This window comes from Henckelia pumila, chromosome 4 (genome assembly GCF_033568475.1).
Source record: "Henckelia pumila isolate YLH828 chromosome 4, ASM3356847v2, whole genome shotgun sequence".
Taxonomy (NCBI): domain Eukaryota; kingdom Viridiplantae; phylum Streptophyta; class Magnoliopsida; order Lamiales; family Gesneriaceae; genus Henckelia; species Henckelia pumila.
The window spans coordinates 26,281,401-26,302,810 of record NC_133123.1 but is presented as its reverse complement, the minus strand read 5'-3'; the positions used below and the strand labels follow the sequence as shown (position 1 = coordinate 26,302,810).

Sequence of the window (21,410 nt, the reverse complement as noted above, 5' to 3'; positions counted from 1 at the left end):
AACTTAAATTCTAGAAATTTAAATCATACTATAAAGATTTAAAACTTACAGACCGGTAGCGTGGATTTCTGAGCTCGCAAAGCAGTAGTGACCCCTCCAAGGACCGTGCTTTGATACCAACTGAAACAACCCTAACTCTCTAATAAATAAATATGCGGAATTTTTTTTTTTTTTTTATACTACTAACTAAATATAAGTACATATATGCCCATACATATATGCACCAAATAAAAATACTAAAAATAAATTCATGACTAAATAAATAAACAATTTAAATACTTAAATAAAAATGCATTCTTTAAAATAATTAAACAACTGAGTCAACCCTAGAATTAAAAATATACTGCATAAATAAAATAAATAGCAATGTGCATGCACTAAAAATATTTAATGAAATATTTCCATAAACCTCAACCACTAAAAATAATAAAAGGTTTCATGACACTCAAGCACGGTGACTCAGAAGCTGACACGGTCACGGGGCTACTGTAGCACAGCTCATAGATCCTCACCACCGGTAGGAGTAACCTGCTCCTCTACGTACTCACCTGCACCATATCAGTGTAGTGAGCCTAGAGGCCCAACATGCATACTAACAAGGGTTTAAAATAATTTAAATCAATTTACTACTAATACATACGTATACATGAATGAGCATGCTTAAAAATTAATAACATAAATTTCATAAATAAACATACATAATATCATACATACATAAGTTGTTGAGCATTTGTTTTCTGAACATCGTATGGTCCTATCCGTAAGTGTGACCCATAGTGCGACTGATCAGTCTAGGAAACCATCGTACGAGGCTGGTGGCGAACCACCCATACATAAATGGCAGAAAACTGCCCATACATAAATGGCAGAAACTGCCCATACATAAATGGCCACACTACTTCAATTTCCACCTAAAATATTTTATTTGCTCAACCATAGAAATTCAATCATAGCATAAAATTTATTTCATGAATGCATGTACTTAAATAAATTGTGTGTCCTTCATATATATTTAATTTAATTTTCTTACTAACATATATATTAAAATAACTTAAATGCATAAAAATAATTAAATATATAATCAGGACACGAAATTTTTCTCATGGATGGTTCTGGACTGCTGGCCCTAACACTAAAGCCCATTAACTTAAATCTGGCCCATTAACATACTTAAGCCCAACAATTATTCTAAGCCCAATTAAATTAATTAAGCCCATTAATATTTTGCTAAGCCCAATAACACTTAAACTGGCCCAATGGGCCCAAAAACCCATAGACTGGCCCAATAACTTTTATGGGCTCAAAAACCCATGAAATTAATGGACTAACTTAATTAAAATTTTAAAAATTTCAAATAAAATTATTTGGGAGTCCAAATAATTTTATTTCAATTTATTTGACTCAAAAACACATAATTTCGTAAAATACTTTAAAAATAAAATACTCGAGCCCGGCCCACCAAACTCGGACCCGGACTCACTAACCCAACCCACTACCTAACCGACCCGACCCGGACCACCCAGACCCGACCCAGACCCCCAACCTAGCCCAACCCGATCCCCCCTCTCCCATAGTCCCTCGGCCGTGAGCAGCAGGCCCTCTTGGCCTGCTGCCGGCCGGCTCCGGCCGCCCCTGGCCGGAGCGCCGCCGCCCGGACGTAGCCCACGTCCGGGCGGACCTAACCTGTGCCCAGTCCCAGCCCCATGCACGACTGCACGTCGAACCCGAAGCCACTTCATCCCAAACCCTAACCTGCATCCTTCTCGGCCGCATGACTGAACCTACTACCCTGGGCTCGTTTGGCTCGAGCTCTTCGAGCCACACGAGTCCAGGCCGACCACATACCCCTTAGGACCCTGACCAGCCGCCCTGTCATCCATGGTGAACCAAAAACGTGGCCATGATTCAAGAAACAAAGGAAGATAATGCATAAACAAGCAACCCGTAACAATTCCCTGTAGTTTCAAGAAATTTTCTGATGCATAACACTACACACACGAATAATAACTGATATGGTACGAAAATATGCGAAGGAATCATGCCTTTCACCGAAGATGACGAGAAAACACGAGCGTGGGGCGGTTCCGGGACGACGGGACGCAAATACGGGACTTTTGGAGCTTCACGATCCTTGGCTATGGCTTCCTGGGTTTGCTGGGTCGAGAGGATGAAGAAAGTGAGTGGGGGTGGCGGCTGAAATTGAGAGTGACGTGAGGTTTTTGGGTGGGGTTGGGTAGATTTAGGTTTTATTTTAATAGAAATAGGGTAATTAATTATATAATTAAGGATATAATATATATATAAAATATAACTTACTAAAACTCTAAAAGAAACCTTAAAAAAATCTGAAACATAAAATAAATCCCGAAATATAATTTTAGGGGAATTTTAAAAATACTAAAAAGTTAATATTTTGACTAATTTTGGATAAAAAATGACCCCTAAAATTAAATAAAATTAAATACTTAAAATTTTGGGATAATAAAACTCAAAATAATATTTTTGGGCTCTAAAAAGGCTCACAAAATAATTTGGGTGGAAAGTTGTCATCTCGTCCGTCCACGGTCCCGTCTACGCGATTAAATAATAAAAATACTAAAAATCATAAAAATCACTAATTATGGGTTAAATGCTTAAAAATAAATTAAATCATGCATAAATAATTCACATAATTATTTAACTCATAAATCATAAATTTAAATAATTAAATATCCTAATTATGCAGGCGAATTTAAGTAATTAAAAATACCGGGTGTTACACATTTAACTTGAACTAACGTAATAGTGTGGATGCTAGCCAATGTCCAGGTAAGTAAGGGTGTTCAGATTTCGGATAAAACAAAAAAAAAAATCGTAAATTCAAATCGAAAAAATCAAACATCGAACTGATTGTATTATGTAATTCGGATATAAATCTTAAAATCGAAGTTTATTTGGTTCGATTTTGGATTATATATGTCAAAATCGAATTTTCATTAAATTAAAATTTTTTTATATTTGAATTTATATAACTGAGATGATATTTAGTGAATTAATAATCATTTTGAATAATTCTTAGTTGATTGTTTGTTATGTAATTCATAGCTGTTTTTGTAATTTATAGTTAATTAATTGATGATTATTTAATGTAATTTTTAATTCATTTTTGTTTATGTAATTCATTTAAATTTTATTTTTAAAATTTTTACTAAGAAATCATTTTAAAAACAACATATTATATATATTTTACAATATAATTATATTATTAATTTTAATAATCGTATTAAAACCGAAATAATTGATCGAAATAATCGAACCGTTTTGATAGAAAATCGAACCGAAACGAAGCAAAATTGTTCGAATATCGGATTATATATTTCTAAAACTAAAACCGAAATAAACAAAATAAAAAACCAAAAACGAAATCGAATCGGCCGATGAACATCTCTATATTTTATTGTGTTATGTATTATTAATCAAGCAATCAAACCGAACATTATAAACCGGTTCATTATATTATAAAACTAAACCAAAACAAAATAAAACGTCTGAAATTACATTTTTCATAAATTGAAAACCAAATCGATAATAATACCATCAACATAGACGGCGGCTTGCCCATATGATTGCATTTGTCAACTTCAAGTCGTCCACTCCTATACGCAGCCGTATCCAATTTCCGTTCTTTTCCATCTATCATTTTCTCGAAACAAAGTAGATATATGTGTATGAGTTTTCTTCAATTCACTAAGATAGTTTGGATTTTTTCAGATCTGAAACAAGAATTTTGGAAATAACAAGACCAGTAGATGTCGATGTCTTCGAATTTCTGGTGTTACAGATGCAGCCGGTTCGTTAGGGTTTTGACCCAAGATTCCGTCACTTGCACCCACTGCAACGGCGGATTCGTCGAAGTGATCGACACTCCCACTCGATCTCCGCTCTCCGACGACTCCAGGAGACACCCTTTGCCTGCAGCTTCCGTGCACGTGATGCGAGACCCCGATTCGAGCTCTGGTGCAGGGCCGGCTTTGAGTCCGAGGTTGAGACGGAGCCGTAGGAGCCGAGGAGATAGGTCGCCGTTCAATCCGGTTATAGTTCTTCGTGGTCTTAACGATGGCGGGGCTGGAAGAGAAGCTGCTGCTGGATTCGAGCTGTATTATGATGATGGAGCTGGGTTGGGTTTAAGGCCGTTGCCAGCCAGCATATCGGAGTTCTTACTTGGGTCGGGTTTTGACAGATTGCTCGATCAGCTCGCACAAATTGAGGCTAATGGGATTGCTAGAATTGAGCGAAACCCGCCTGCTTCTAAAGCTGCCATTGAATCTATGCCCACAGTTGAGATAAGTGGGCAGCACATAGCGCTTGAATCGCACTGCGCAGTTTGTAAAGAGTCCTTTGAGCTGGGGGTTGAAGCTCGTGAAATGCCTTGCAATCATTTGTATCATCAAGATTGTATTTTACCTTGGCTTTCCTTGAAAAATTCGTGTCCTGTCTGTAGACATGAGTTGCCGACTGATAATGAGAACGTTAGCATAAATCATGATGCCGCAGAAGTGAACAGGGGTGCGAATGAAGTGGCGAATGATGATGAGACCGTGGGACTGACTATTTGGAGATTACCAGGTGGAGGGTTTGCTGTTGGAAGATTTTCTGGAGGGAGAAGAGGAGGTGGAGAGAGGGAGTTACCTGTGGTTTTCACAGAAATGGATGGTGATTTTAATAACAATGGGGTTTCAAGGAGAATTTCGTGGGGTTCTGGAGGAATCGTGTCGAGGAATAGAAGTGGATTGAGGAGGGTTTTGCATAATTTGTTTTCTTGTTTCGGTCTAGGTGGATCCTCTAATTCTAGTTTGGATTCTAGAACAAGTCGGAGCAATGGCTTGCTATCTTCATTTGGCTCGACTTCCAGACAACTTAGTAGATGGGGTTACGAAGCTAATGGTGAGAGTGCATAAATTGGCCTGATGAGTGCTTGTGGAAGAACCCTGTTTCTATTCAAAATCTGTATAGCTGGATTTACAACTGAGTAAAGAATCTCAAGTTTTGTTTTGTGCTCTTGATTTCTGATGCGGTGATATTTGGCTGATATATGAGATGAAGTGAGTTGTGCAAAATCATGAAATGAAGTTGACAAATCGGAGGACGATAATACTAAAATGGCAGGACTTGGTTATCGGATATCGGAATAGAAGGTAACCAACCAAGCTATTGGAACTTGAAAGAGTGCCTCTTTCTTTTTTCATATTTGTTTTCCTTCACAATTTTGCAAATGGTAGTTTCTTTGATGTTTCTATTTGAGTACCTTTGTTTCTAATTTTCTCGGTCTAATTTAGGCAGAAAGCTTGTTGTATTATGGTGTATGGGCAAAGTTATTGGCGGCTTCACATATAGAAAACTTGTACATTGTTGTGGAGGATGCCTATTTGTATGTATTGTGTTATCTCACGGTTGATTTTCTATAGATAAAAACTTGTGTTGTAGTTGTAGTTGTAGTTGTAGTTGTTGTAGTTGTAGTTGTAGTTGTAGTTGTAGTTGTAGTTGTAGTTGTAGTTGCAGTTGATTTCATCTCTTTAAAAGGTTGAATTTTGGATCATCACATCACTTTGTTTTGAGTACAAATGTGGGAGGAGAAATGTTCTTGCAGATTTATCTATAGTAGAAATGTATTATAAATGGTCTTGTAGGTTAAGTTTTGAAATATTTTCTGAAGTGCCTGGGATAGTAGTAAAAAAGAGGGGAATACGATGTCCTATGTGAGATCTAAAATCCGTTAGGGTACTGTACTCATGTTAACGTTGAACTATCCCCAAAATAGAATAACTGAAAGGACACATTTGTTCGAATATCTGTTAGGGTACCGCCTACATGTTAACATTGAACTATCCCAAAATAGAATAACTGATAAAGACACATTTGTTTACTGGGGGATGAAGTTTGGGTTGAGTTGGATTGCGAGAATGAATGCACGCTTCACAACCAAATACTTCTCGTGTCGAGGACGAGGAGCGAATGGACGACAAGGCTTGTTTTTGAACACTTAAATTAGTTGGGAAATTTAAGAACTTTGGAAACGAGGACAAGGAGCGAATGGACGATAAGGCTTGTTTTAGAACACTTAAATTAGTTGGGAAATTTAAGAACTTTGAAAGGCATTTGATTGATGAGAAAGGAGGAGAGGGTTACCCACTACTTTGCGAAGATGCTTGGGGATATTTATTCTGGAACATGAGAGACCTAGCAACACCTAAAAAGGTGACAATTTTTCCTTTCTGAGATGCCATTTGCTTGTGGTGCGTCCCGACAAGAACTTTGACTAAGATTTCGCAAGTCGTTAAATATTCTTCCATGGTTAAATTCAAATATTCTCGGCCAGTGTCCATTTGAAAAGTGTTGTGGTTAGGATTAATCTTTGTTTACCATTGAATGAAAATTTGAACTTTGGGAGCTTCTGATTTGAATCTTCTCAAGGTTCACTGGCCACAAAAGCTGACATTAAATTTGCATCTAAAATGATGCTTGAGGTGAGATTTTTTATGAATAAGAGATGTCTTCTACAATTTCTAATTATTTCAAGGTCAAATTTCGAGTTGAATAAAGCAAATAGCTCCTAATTAAGCATAATTATACGGGCAGTAGAGTTGTGCATATCTAAAGTGACAGCTTTACATACATGTTCCCTTTACATTCATTGGATCAATAGAAAGTGTATTAGCTAGCTCGAGGATAGGATCAAATAAATCGGTAAATAAGAGGAACCTTTCAATTAGAAAAATAAAAAAAATCATATTTCTGATGCCTGATGGCATGATAAACATGACATAATGCAGAAAAACTATAATTAACTCTCACCATGTTTAATTGCTTGAAGTTGGTTACTTTTTTAATAACATAATTGACAATTTTTTACATGTAGATTATCTTTTAGGGCTTGTTTGGTACAAGTACAAATAATACTTGTATAACTTGTCATATTTAATCCTTTCTTCTTCTCGTTATACTATTTATTTATCTATTAATTATTTATTTTACATTAATTAAATCATTAATCATTTACTTTATATCAATCAAATCATTGAATTTAAATTACTATATTACCCTTATAAATAATATTATTCATATTTTAAAATTAGTACTTGTACAACTTATCTTATTCAATCCTGCGTTATTCTCGTCATATTATTTATCCATCTATTAATCATTTATTTTACATCAATCAAATCATTAATCATTTATCATACATCAATCAAATCATTGAATTTAAATTAATATATTACTCTTATAAATAATATTATTCATATTTTATTTATTCTCAAAAGAACAAAATGGTAATTTATATTTTTAATATAAAATTCAACCAATCAAATCAAATAAACTATAATCTATCAATCAAATTAAATATTAAATTAACTATCATTTTCTATTTATTTTATATTACATTATATTACTTATCCAAATATTACTTATCATATTCTCGAAACAAACGGTGCCTAATATTATAATGTAATAAACACAAATATTACGTGTGAAAAATACTATCGACCAATTTTGGCGGCGGCGTAAACTTTTGCAATCAAATTAATTGGACTTGAGTTGAGTTGGGTTGGGTTGGATTGTTCGATGCTGGGTATAATCTCCTTCCTAGATCAAATGGTTAGCAATTTCGCATTGGACCAAAATCCGTGAGAATCATGTTCAACTCTACGCAAAGAAAGAAAAGAAGACAATGTGAACATTACTCCGGGCTAATTGCATAGGTGCCCCCTATGAAATTTTTAATAGGCGTAAAACCCCCTATGAATATTTAATTAGCTATTAAGCCCTCTTCCTTTTGAATTAATAGCTCACGTGACCCCTTCTGTTGAAGTTGTGAATACACGGGTTGTATATGCGTGTGTTTATCATTTTATGATGATTTTTTCACGTGAACTACCTTATTTGCCCTTGATAAACCTATTGAATTATTGTCACTTGCTCTCATTTCAATTATTTCGTAGGTTGAAGAAATATTTGGAGAAGTGATACTTTAATGGATTCTCAATGCAAATGGCGGAAATCAGCTATGAATTCGAGCTTTGATGTTAGGTACCCGACACCTCCATTGTGTTCCTGCAAAATGATGGCCGAAATTAGGGTTGTTATGTCGGAGAAGAAGAAGTCCAAAGACATGCTATATTACAGTTGCTCAACAAATCAATGTGGATTTTTTCGTTGGTGCAAGCCCGAGAACTATAATGTGATACCTAATGGCAGCAAAGAAGAATCTTACAGTGAATTCAAAGATGCCTCTCACTACAGCTATGGGGGTTTTGATAACCAGAAGAAAGCTCATGAAGAAGGAGAAGTTATGTCCAGTGGATCGGTGCCAATACATGGCTATTTTGCGACTGGATATATTCCTGTTGCTTGGGTTTCTTGTGTTTTCTTTCTTCTTGTGCTAGTTGTTCTACTGATTAAGTGAATTGTTGGGTATATGCAGTATGTAATCTTCTAATAAGTGCACTCCTCTGTATTAATGAAGATGATGATGGTTTTTGTTGTATGAAATTTCATTTGGCTTTTGTATTAATGAAGATGACAGTGGTTTTCTTTGTGTGAATTTCATTTGGATTGTGAGTATTGTATAACGTTTGTGTGTATTATTTCAATTTAAAAGTATATCAGTTGGTTTTTATTTAGCGTATTCATGAAAAATAATCGATGGGTTTGTAAGAAATAAATGAATGAAAAGGTACAAAAGAAACATAATTCACATATATCTCAACATTCAACTTAATGTTTGATAACTAACATCAAGGGACACACTAAAAAATAAGCATTTTTCATGCACATCTTACTACCAGTTTAATTTTTGGTACTCAAAATCAAGGCAATCCATTTAATGACAAAATACAAAATAGCAGAAATTGCTACATTCCCTTAGTTTATCTTTGGAGATGCTACTGCACTTCCAATCCCAGCTTTATGAGCTATTGCATTAGCGCTTTGCATTGTAGCTTCATTAACTGCTGCCGATGTGAAGACTTTATCTACACTTGAATTTTCACCTTCAATTGTAGCACTTTTTGTTCTTATACTTCCAATTCCATTTGTCATTACATTGTCATTTTCCCTGGACAATTGGTGCATCTGCACTCTTCTCCCAACATTATCCAAATCCTGTGAATACTGAGCCCTCAAGTTTTTGTTCCAGTTTGATAAATCTAACATATATTAAAAAATATATAATCCAATTGAAGAATTACCTCAGGAATTGAGTGAGATGCATTAGAATATTCATGTTGAGCTCTACTTGAACCATGTTTTGATTGTCTAATCGTTGCACGATTTGTTTTCTTGGAAGCACTAGAAAATGGATGTGAATCTTGATCATCAAATTGCATGCTGCATCGTTCATCTTCATTCCCCTGCAATTTTAGAAGTTATAATGGTCAAAACAGATATTGTGGCCAAGTTAAAAAAAAAACATTTCATCAAATATGTTTAAGTGTTATTCTTAGTATTTACCTTGTATAAATTAGATCTTGAGTGAATTGGATTGATACATGTTGTGATATTGTGGCCAAGTTCCAAAAATTTTTTGCATTTATGTGTAAGTCCTTTCCTTGTGGAAACTCTACTGCCCTCATCAACATCTTTCCTTCTCAATCTTGCAGGTCTTCCTTTCTGTCACAGAGCTGAAACATTCCACATGTGCATGTTTTCTTCGACAAATCAACCACATACTGACTCAGATTTCCTTGGACAGACAAACATTGAATCTGATATTCAGACTCCCCGCAGTACAAAGCAACAAATAATCTAGAAAACTTTTTATTCCTATTGATCTTCTTCATTATGTTTGGGCATATTTCTCTCATATATTTCTTCATTCCTGCCTTTTTTTCTGTATTCTTTCGAGCAATTTGTTCCTAATACGCTCTAGCATTGTTATAATGGGCTTATCCCTAGCATGAAGAATATAACTGTTAAAGGACTCACATAAATTATTGACTACAACATCTGATTGACAAGTAGTTTGAAAATGACTTCTGGCCCAATGGTTTGGTGGAATTTTTTGCAGCCACTCACAAGCTGTCTCATAAGTAGCATTAACCTTAGGATCTACCTTTGATATGTAGTTCATGTGAACCTCAAATTCATTCTTATTCCCTGTAGTAGCAACCTTCCAAAATAGGTCTTTTTAACTTCAGCCCCCTATATTTCTTTTTATAGTTTTGGTACATATGTCTTAAACAGAATCTGTGTTCTGAATCCGGTGCCAGATCTTTCACAGCCTCAACCAAGCCTTTTTGTCTATCAGATATGAATGTCCATCTTCCATCTCCCAACCCTCCTATGTCTTCCAGTAACTCTCTTAAAAACCAAGTCCAATTTTCTCTATTCTCCACTTGCACTACAGCTAATGCAATTGGAACCATGTTTTCATTCCCATCCTTCCCTATGGCTACCAACATCTGTCCACCATGTATTGTCTTGAGAAAACACCATCCAAACCTATTATAGGTTTACACCCTTCTAAAAAGGCATTTTTCATGGCATTCAAACTGAAATACAACTTTTCAAAAGTTGGTGTTTCAAAGTCTTCCTTCTTCCTAAGTATAAACTTCGAACCTGGATTGTACTTCCTCACTGTCTCACAATAATCCCACAGTAGGTGATACTGAAGGCTATCAACACCCCTTATTTTCTGCATAGCATAATTCTTTGCCCTTAAAACTTTCCATTTGCTACATTCCACTTCACATTTCCTCGTAATTGTATTTTTCAGTTGATCAATGTTGATATCTGGGTTATCTCTAACAATCTTCTCAACCCTTTTCCCCAAATACTTGTAGTTAGCAAATTTGTTGGTGTCAGATTTTGCACAATTGTGTTCACCATTAATTGTTTTAATTTGGAAAGTGGGGCCTCCCATGACTGAAGATGCATGAATCCTCCAATCACAACCCTTTTTACAGACAGCTGTCACCCTATAAGACTCATTTTTCTTTAGTGTCAACTCATAACCCTCCCTAACACTGTAGTCTCTAAGAACTTCTCTAAACTCATGAGCATTTTTGAATTTCATTCCCACAACAAGATCAAAATTCTTCATACTTTGTCCTTCACTATAAATAGGATGCTTAGGGCCCTCATTATCTGAACTCCCAACACTTAGTAGCTCATATTCCCCACCAACTTCACTATCCCACTGTAAATCAATATCATTTTCATCTATCTTTCTTTTCTCACCTACATTACTCTTTCCCTTATCATTTTCATCTACCTTTCTCTTCCCACTTACCTTACTCTTCCCCTTATCTGCATTTCTCCCCTGAATTGATCCTGTCAGTCCAGCTTTCTTACCCTTTTTACTTTTTTTTCTTATCTTTATTTCTCCCTTGACTTGACCCTGCCAATCGAGTTCCCTCATTTTCAGCAAATAAACCACTATCAACACTACCTTCATCATCTGACATGATGTAGTTTTCATCTGATGAGTCATCAAACTCACTAGACCCAATGAATCCCCATTCCCATTCATTATGTTCAAAATCTGGATGAGACTCAGATTTATCAGAAACATCAGGACTAGATTTATCACAAAATTCAGGACCGGATTTATCATAAACATCAGGACCAGATTTATCACAAATTTCAGGACCAGATTTATCATAAACTTCATGATTATCATGACTAGAATATTCAATATAGCCTATAGGTCCTAAATTCAAAAATTCTTCTACCCTTACTGAGTTCCCATTGGGGTCTCGTACTTCAAGAGGTGGTGTCATTGACTCCTCAATCCAGATTTTCACAAAATCAGAATCTTTGCAATATGTATACAAATCTGCTAATTCTTTATCTCCGAATATTTCTACTAGGCCATGCTCTATTACAATATCAGGAATTCTAAAAAAATACTTCACATTCACTTTGTTACCACCACATAGGAGATAAAGACCGTGAAAATCTCTAAAATTAAACTTATCAAAGTTCACATTTTCAAACACATGCTTCGAACCACCATTATAAATTATCTTTGGATACGAAGCTTTCTTGTTTAACTCAAACCTACCTCCATACCAGACCTCGAACTTCTTGGACAAATCCATACGAATAGAAAAATAAAGCAAGAACGAGAATAAAACTCACTGAGAACTTTTTCATACAGAGATTATCAAATATTGACCACGAACAGTTGATGGAGAAAAAGTGGTAGCATTCAGTTAGGTTTTCGTCTCATTCACTCTCGATTTGGGGAGATAGGGTTTGCGTAAAGTGAGGAAAATGACTGCATTCTCACCTTTATATATGAAGGGTATAAATGTCATTTGATAATTACAAATATAATAGAACTGAGATTGGGGCACGTGAGCTATTAATTCAAAAGGAAGAGGGCTTAATAGCTAATTAAATATTCATAGGGAATTTTATGCCTATTAAAAATTTCATAGGGGGCACCCATGCAATTAGCCCACATTACTCCCAAAAACATGGTACATGACGGTAAGGTCGACCCTATCATTGAGTTAATACTCGTATTGTCCAACGTACGTTCATAATTTTTTGTTTGTTTGTTTTTAAATAAAATCCAATATTACACGTGTAGAAATGTCAATTTTTATCTAGCCAATCCTATATGTCCATCATTAAAAAAAAATGCAAGTCGGGTCATGATTTTAGCAACCCGTGGGAGGTGGATCAAAATGGGATGAGCCGAATAGATCCGATCTATTCGGTTGAACAAGGTCCATACATATAGTTCCCTCGTGGTTCGTACTCATTATGTGTCAAATTCATAGCATGAACAGATTCCATGAGAAGGCATATGTTGTCGTCAACTAACACAACACAGTATAGCGTACGCAGTTTTATTCCACGCATATCCTTTCATTCTCGCTGGAGTTTTATTTATCACTTTTCTCTCTCTCTCTCTCTCTCTCTCTCTCTCTCTCTCTGAGTTTTCTTCGATTTCAATCATATTTTGGAGCAAAGTTCGAATTTTTTCAGATCTGAGACACGGATTTTGAAACTTAAGAAGACTACCTGTAGCTGTCCATGTCTTCGAATTTCTGGTGTTATAGATGCAATCGCTTCGTTAGGGTTTTGACCCAAGATTCCGTCGCTTGCACTCACTGCAACGGCGAATTCGTCGAAGTGATCGACACTCCCACTCGATCTCCGCTCTCCGGCGACTCGAGGAGACACCCTCTTCCTGCTGATTCCTTGGACGTGATGCGAAACCCCGATTCGAGCTCTGCTGCAGAGCCGGCTTTGAGCTCGAGGTTGAGACGGAGCCGTAGGAGCGGAGGAGATAGGTCGCCGTTCAATCCGGTTATAGTTCTCCGTGGTCTTAATGATGGCGGGGCTGGATTCGAGCTGTATTATGATGATGGAGCTGGGTTGGGTTTAAGGCCGTTGCCTGCCAGTATATCGGAGTTCTTACTTGGGTCGGGTTTTGACAGATTGCTCGAACAACTCGCACAAATTGAGTCTAATGGGATTGCTAGAATCGATCGAAACCCGCCTGCTTCTAAAGCTGCCATTGAATCTATGCCCACAGTCGAGATAATTGGGCAGCACATAGCGCTTGAATCACACTGCGCAGTTTGTAAAGAGTCCTTTGAGCTGGGGGTTGAAGCTCGTGAAATGCCCTGTAATCATTTATACCATCAAGATTGTATTTTGCCCTGGCTTTCCTTGAAAAATTCGTGTCCTGTCTGTAGACATGAGTTGCCCACTGATAATGAGAACGTCAACGGAAATCATGATGTGGCGGGAGGGGACAGGGGTGCGAATGAAGTGGCGAATGATGATGAGACCGTGGGACTGACTATTTGGAGATTACCAGGTGGAGGGTTTGCTGTTGGAAGATTTTCTGGAGGGAGAAGAGGAGGTGGAGAGAGGGAGTTACCTGTGGTTTACACAGAAATGGATGGTGGTTTTAATAATAATGGGGTTTCAAGGAGAATTTCGTGGGGGTCTAGAGGAACCGTGCCAAGGGAGAGAAGTGGATTGAGGAGGGTTTTGCATAATTTGTTTGCTTGTTTCGGTCGAGGTGGATCCTCTAATTCTAGTTTGGGTTCTAGAGTGAGTCGGAGGAGTGGCTTGCTACCTTCGTTTAGTTCGACGTCGAGACAATTTAGTCGACGGGGTTATGAAGTTAATGGTGAGAGTGTGTAAATTGGCCTGATGAGTGCTGGTGGAAGAACTTTGTTTCTATTCAAAATGTGTATAGCCGGATGTGCAACGAGTAAAGAATCGCAAGTCTTGGTTTGTGCTCTAGATTTCTGGTGCAGTGACGTTTGGCTGATATCTGAGGTGAAGTGAGTTGTGCAAAAACATGACATAAGGTTGATGAATTGGAGAATGATGATGCTAAAATGGCGGGACTGGGTTCTCGGATATTGGATTAGAAGTGAACCAACCAAGCTATTGGAACTTGAAAGAGTGCCTCTTTCTTTTTCGCGTTTGTTTTCCTTCACAATTTTGCAAATGGTAGTTCCTATGATGTTTGTATTTGAGTACCTTTTGTTTTTAATTTTCTCGGTCTAATTTAGCCTAGGAAACTTCTTGTATTATGGTGCATGGGCACATATAGAAAACTTACACGATGTCATGGAGAATGCGTTAGCGGTATTGTTTATAATGTGTTATCACACGGTTGATTTTATGCATATAAAAACTCATGTTGTGGTTGCAGTTGATTTTGTCTCTTTAAAAGGTTGAACTTTGCATCACATCAAGTTGTTTTGTTGTACAAATGTGGGAGGAGAAATGTACTTGCAGATTCATATGTTGTATAAATGTATTATTCTGTTCACCCTGTTGGAGTAAATATTCTGGTTAAACTCTTGGCAATGCACAGTCTGGCTTGGATGTGTTCACTTTAGATGAATAAGGACATCTCTTAGAATTAACAAGCAGTTCAGTGCAATCTTTTATAGAGCTTACTTCTCTGTTTTTCCAAATCATAAATTTTGACCGGCGTAGTGTCGCGAATGATTTTGAGAGATATAATATAGCTACAGGAACATTTGGAGAAGGGGGGTTATGGTTAGAACTTAAAGATGTACCCATATACTCATCTTCTCATATATGCTGTCATGCATTTTCCCTCTAAAGTTGAGTTGGGGGGAAAATAAGGCTCAGATTCAAAGAAGGTAACATTCCTAGAGACAGACCTTGAAGAGTGTGAGAACGATATTTGTGTACAAAATACAGACCTGTTCCACCTTCACAGTGCCTAAACATTTAATCTAACGGTTGATGATAAGGGAACTTACATGAGTTTTTTTCGAGTTAGTCCAATATCAAACGAGAAAAAAAGACGAAAAAAAGATGTGGTTTTCACCACCTTGCAAGGATACTTGTGGGTGCAAACGGGTGTTTATTCTGAAACATGAGATACCTAGCCACACCTAAAGGGTGACAATTTCTCCTTTCTGAGATGCCATTTGTTTGTGGCCTGTCGGGATAAGAACTTTGATGTATGATTTCATAAGTGGCAGCATATTTTCTACAGTTGAATTGAAATATTCTCGTTCAATAACAAATATGTTGTTGCTTGGATTAATCTTTTTGACCACAGAAAGAAATTTTTTAAGACTTTGGAGCTTCTGATTTTTTTAGACGATTGATTTTAGGGGTGATCAAATTTTGGTTAAAGCTGGAAAAACCTTAAATCGAAACTGGAAAAACCAAAAACCAAACTGAATTGCCAGATGAATTCTTTCTCAATCATTGATGAAAATGATAGATCAACATGCCTTGTATATTTTTCACGTGAGATGTTCCTCAGATTTTATATATTTCAAGACCAAATTTTCGGTTGAACAAAGCATATAGCGCCACATTAGTCATTATAATGAGGCAACCGTTAAAAGTAGAATTCTGCTTATTTAAAATGAATAGATGTGAAATTTCATGATATATTTCAATACTTAATTTCCACAATGTACATCCCTCAAGACTTTCAAGTCTGAATGTTTGAACAAAAAAATAAAAGAAAAAGAAAAATACACAATAATGCAACCAATCTTTATTTTTCCGGTCAACATACAAAAGGGATGATTCCAATTTTCATTCTTATTATTTGGATCCAAACTGTTTTGGCTTCTCTTGTTTGCCATTTGCCAAAAAGGTACCTTGAATAAAGCATTTTAAAATGTTTTTGATCCCGACATTAATTCATCGTTAAAAAAACTAATGCGCGAACTCATGCGAACCCAATATTAGATCAAATTGGTTTCGACTCAAAAAAAGTACCAAATTTTGGTGAGAAATTGAGCTGGGATAATGCATGTAAGCAACATACCCTTTTAGCTTAGTTTTTATGATAAATTAATGTCGAGAACCAAAAACGTCAAAATAAATCAAAAGCCAACGAACCTTTTTAGCACATAGCATCAAACAAGAGAAATTAACACACTTTTGGTCCAAAATAATGAAGACTAAAAAGTTGTCATCCCATGGAACAAATAAAACAAATTCAATGACTCAACTCACTTCTACAAACAAGGAGGAAATATAAACATCAACAATGCAAAACTTATCCATTTCAAGTGTCCCAAAGTCGGGAGACTTACCAGCTTGAAATGATGTATATCACAGTATGACTCGAAAACGAGTGCTGCTCATGATGTGGGGTGGGTTTCAGAAACGACTGTCCCAGGTTGTCTGGTCACTGCAGCCAAGATATCAGCATATCCAACCACACCAACTAAACTATCTTCTATTTCCGCCTCGGTTACCCACACATGGGTTGCACGGTGCGACAACATTTGTGCCATGACAGCAGCCAATGAGCTCGTCACCTTACAGGTCAAAGGAGCAGTTCTACCACGGTACATGCTCCTACCAACTCCGAAATTTGGATTGGACGAATTATTAACAAACCCCATACTTCTGCTACTGAATATTCTCGACTTAGTTGCCTCACCACCATTGGTTAGATCGGTCTGAGCAGCCATTTCATTAAGCAAGGGAAGCGATTTCGAATGCATGTTATCTTCAACTCCCATAACAAACTGTCCAGCTGATAAATTAGCCAGTGCCCAAGCAGCAGCCAAGTAATCACATTTCCATAGTCTAGATGACGATATTTCACCAATGATCTTTTGTTGGCCGTCTAGTGTTTGCTCCACAACTGCCACAGCACAAGGTTCACGGGGAAGCTTTTTGGTGGAATCAATTGCTGGGCACGATGCTTCGATGCTGATATAGTTTGGGTTGACTGCTCTGAGGGTGGAAATAGAAGAAAGAGGTAAAGGGGCCAAGGCGCCAAGGCAACCAATGAGGAAGCGAAGCACATCTTCTCTTGATAGGCAGCAAAATTTGTCCTGGATGGAGGATGTTGAAGCTGATGGTCGAGTGGCATTACCAACAGCGTTCAAACTGTTGCCTGTGGAAGGATCTACATTTTTTAGCCACTTTCCATTGTAAAGAATGGAAAAGCGCTTGCTCATTCCTCTCCACACTAAACTTTTGGGGACAAGGACTCGCTTCACACCTTGTTTCATCATCTCCAACACATCTATTAATCTGGAAAACAAGGAACCACTGGAGATTTTCTCACTTCTGGACTTCCACATGAAGTTTTACAGGCATAAAAGTTTACGTCTAATCTTTTATGATGTTGTTCAAAACAAATATGCAAGATTTGGATTCATGTATGTGTACCCTTTTGATGCGTGAAGCAGTGAAAAATACAGCACAACATGAAAACCCAAGAAAATTTGACTCGTGGAATCAAAGCAACTAAAAATTTTCAATTCTTACGCATGCCAGAATAACCGTATATTTGAAAACCATAAGGTTTTACACAGTAAGAAAGGATGATATTTAAGCCTTATGGTCGCAATTGAGCAGGGAAACTGACAACAGGAATTAAAAGAATCAACATATCTTTCACATCACTGGATTGCTGAGAAGAAGAAGGGAAAAGGAGATTGGACAGGAAGTTGATTATAAAATGAAACGGAGAAGTAAGGGGAGAGGTGACCAACCTTGTGCCAGGATCAACAACCTTGAGAGCAGCATTGTTGGGGACCACAACCTGGGAAACAGGGGTTTTAATGGCTTTATCCTGATCAGACAAAGAATCTTCTCTGGACAAGAATGCCACAATATCCAGGGCATTGAGGATGCCAACAAACCTTTGTTGCCTTATTTCAGCATTCTCCATCACACTCTTTTGTGATTTCTTCTTCCACACCAGAATGCCTCCTTCCGATGATTCCCCAATGGCGCCCATGGCAGCTTCCAATGTCTCCGTATCAGCAAACTCGCATAGCTCAGGCTTTCCCACTGTAAGATCTCCCACGACATGGTACAAAAACACTGATGCCATCTATACAGCAAATCCAAAAACTAGCTATTTCCTTCTTGTGGGATGATTTAATCTAAATTGCTCCAATGATTTTGGGAACGATGATGAAAAAATTATCCCTGTCCAATCATTTTAACTCCAGATCAGATATGGGCAGAAATGTTTATGTGAAATGGCTTTATATCACTTTCAGCACATAATAATAAAAAGGCTTTGGCAATACTTTGTGTAATACCTTTGAAATTGTTTTCAGATGTGGATTTTGAAAGTCGATACGTTGTGAAACAATGCTGGGTGGTTATTAAATGAAAAGGAGGAAGAAGTATGATGATTTGAAAAACAGGGGCATGAAAAATTCATTATGCAATAGTCCTGTCTTAAATTATTTATTCGAAATATGAAATGATGCAATTTTGCAATTTAAATATCAGTTCAACAAGGAAAGTTTTCAAAATGGATAAGCTAGTTTTCAAAATGGATAAGCTTCAATAAGTTCATTAATTTAATAATTTTATTCATGTGTATTACTTGTTATAAAAAGTGAAGTATTATTGAAGGTTATGTTTAATTTATTTCCAGAACCTCATCGCCGAAAACGAAACTAAACATTAGTATTGTTGTGAAACTTTTGTTTTATATATTAACATTTATATCGAGTGTTTACATTGAGGAATTGAAGCTCGAATAAACATCGAGAAAGAAAATAATAATAATTATATGCCCTAACTACTGGATGAACATCCAAGATGTCCTCGAGCATGAGTGAGTTCAAGTCCCAAACCCCCAAAACTTTTGTTTTATATATTAACATTTAAATCATCACTTGTATTCCATCATTGAGAATTTCATGACAAGTCTTCTACATTGTAAACTCAAAATTGTGCAGAATCAATTTAAAATACTAATGTATCTGATGTATTGCTTCAATATCCCCTCAATACTACAAATTTACAATAGAGCATTCATGTCCGAAGTGATGGACATAGCATATCAGCATTCATGTCCAAACTGAAAGCACCTTCTTTCAGGCTTTTCTAACAAGAAAAGATTTTTTTTAAAAAAGGGTCTAGTTCACTTCTCTGTTAAGACTCAATTACCAGATTAAGGACTCCAGAACTTTAAAAACTAGTTCTACCCACTTTTGCTGGATCAAACCTACGCTTGGTTGACGGCTTCTTCCAGCTAAGTTTGAGAAAAAAATTTGGAAAGGGGCAGCTTGTTCAAAGTGTTCCACACAATATTGATGCTTTAATGATTTGTCGCATGGAATTCAATTATTAAATCATTTGAATAATTTATTTGGGGCGGCCGAGTGGATAGCATTTACCCAAACATCATTGTCACAAAGTACGTGAGAATGAATTTTCTCTGACTCAGAGTCTCAAACATATTAGCTCAAAATCGGAATGCTTCTTCATTTGTAATCAACAATCCAACGAACTCCACACTAGCTACCAGCAAGAAGTCTAGGAACTACCGGCGATCAAAGGCCCACATAGAATTTCGGGATGGGGATTCAGAAAATCAGAAAAACTAAAAGCAATCGAACAAGAACTCAGCGAAATCATTCAAAATCAGAAACCCAGATCAACCGTAGCTGAAACAATCCGAAATAACACAGAACTAGATCAAACCTGTACGCGGAGGATCCGGTGAAGGAGCTCGAAGAGCACCGGACAAACTCCAGAACAAACGTTCTGAATCTGATAATCCGGCGGTCAAATCCTAAGAGCTGTGCAGAAATCTGATCTGTTTGAGGAAGAAAGAATTAAGAATGAGAGAAGAAAATCTGAAAATCCAATCAACAGAGCAATAAAAATGGATAAAATGATCGAAATGGCACTGCTCTTGCAGTTCCACTGCTTAAATATGTTGCAAGGAAATAAATAATTCTTAAAAATACAATACAATTATTTTTTAAGAATACGAGGAAAATGAAATTAATAATATCTTGATTTGGAACCGTATGATTGACTACCAAACTCTAATAAATTATTTATACTCGAATAAATATTTTTTATTATATGTGATGAAGTTTTTTTTTTCTCTATCATCGGGTAGCAAAGTCAGATATTTCTCATAAAAAAACGAGAGTAACGAAATAAATAAATATTTTAATAATAACAAGGTTTTCACGGAATAATCAGATCAATCCTAATCTATAAAATCAATATATATTAATATTATAAGACATCATTCAAAATTGACCCCAAAAAAAACAATCCTGTCTAAATAATTGTATTAAAAAATGTATCAAAAACTATTAAAAAGCATTATGAAATTCCTTAATTTTGAATATAATGTTTAAATATTTTATATACAATATGTTTAATACCAAAAAATAATGTAACAAAAAAAATATCTATCCACATGCAAATGATTACTAATAATTTATAATGGTGGTTGGGGTCACTCAATCATATATAAAGGATATATAATTTAGATAGATGGTACAAAGAAATATGGAATTGAAGTGAAATTTTAAATATTAGGCACCGTTTGATTTGGATGATAGGATAAGTAATTGATATAAAATTATTAATTAATAAATAGATAAGTAATATGACGAAAATAAGGCGAAATTAATTGAGATAAGTTAAAATTGAGCATTATTAATTATATTTTTTTTTTATTGGAGTTTCTTGTTTGGTCATTTTTAAATGAATGAGTAGACAGCGCATGTTCCGGTGTTTCAATGAATCTTACCGAACAAATTGATATATGATATTATAATTTAAAAAAGAGAACAAAAAATGGAACAAATGATTTGAGCTAACGTAACCAAAAAATATATTTGGACCCATATAATTTTCGTCTGCACCAGTGTCCTAACTGTGAAAAAAGAAGATGAATATATCATATATATATATATATATATATATATATATATATATATATATATACAATTTTGCTATCCTGTTCACTCACCGTGCCCACCTAATGTGCCCATCATGAGGTGGCACTCAACTATTTGATGTGATGAATTGTGCGTCCAATAGTTGAGTGTCACCTCATAGTGGGCACATTAGATGGGCACGGTGGATGAGCAAGATAGCAAAACTCTATATATATATATATATATATATATATATATATATATTTGAGTGTCTCACAT

General features: G+C 36.1%; 3 protein-coding genes and 1 long non-coding RNA gene across 4 annotated transcripts; 2 read left to right on the top strand and 2 right to left on the bottom strand.

The window, feature by feature from the left end:
• Positions 1 to 304: 304 nt before the first annotated feature.
• On the bottom strand, positions 305 to 2,216 carry LOC140867761 (uncharacterized). Its single transcript, XR_012145259.1, has 2 exons — positions 2,043 to 2,216; positions 305 to 548 (listed from the first exon to the last, which is right to left on the bottom strand). It is a non-coding gene; the product is annotated as an uncharacterized lncRNA (long non-coding RNA).
• A 1,389-nt stretch (positions 2,217 to 3,605) lies between these two features.
• Positions 3,606 to 8,562, top strand: LOC140863427 (probable E3 ubiquitin-protein ligase RHC2A). The gene is made up of 2 exons (XM_073266857.1): positions 3,606 to 5,174; positions 7,977 to 8,562. Exon 1 carries the CDS (start codon positions 3,789 to 3,791, stop codon positions 4,935 to 4,937), a length of 1,149 nt encoding a protein of 382 aa, XP_073122958.1. The 5' UTR covers positions 3,606 to 3,788; the 3' UTR covers positions 4,938 to 5,174; positions 7,977 to 8,562.
• A 4,232-nt stretch (positions 8,563 to 12,794) lies between these two features.
• Positions 12,795 to 14,721, top strand: LOC140864876 (probable E3 ubiquitin-protein ligase RHC2A). Its single transcript, XM_073269274.1, has one exon. It carries the CDS (start codon positions 13,024 to 13,026, stop codon positions 14,146 to 14,148), a length of 1,125 nt encoding a protein of 374 aa, XP_073125375.1. The 5' UTR covers positions 12,795 to 13,023; the 3' UTR covers positions 14,149 to 14,721.
• Positions 14,722 to 15,933: 1,212 nt separating this feature from the next.
• Positions 15,934 to 20,219, bottom strand: LOC140864669 (CBS domain-containing protein CBSX6). The gene is made up of 3 exons (XM_073268963.1): positions 19,930 to 20,219; positions 17,973 to 18,414; positions 15,934 to 17,508 (listed from the first exon to the last, which is right to left on the bottom strand). The coding sequence occupies exons 2-3, from the start codon at positions 18,314 to 18,316 to the stop codon at positions 16,602 to 16,604; spliced, it is 1,251 nt and encodes a 416-aa protein (XP_073125064.1). The 5' UTR covers positions 18,317 to 18,414; positions 19,930 to 20,219; the 3' UTR covers positions 15,934 to 16,601.
• Between the last annotated feature and the right edge of the window lie 1,191 nt (positions 20,220 to 21,410).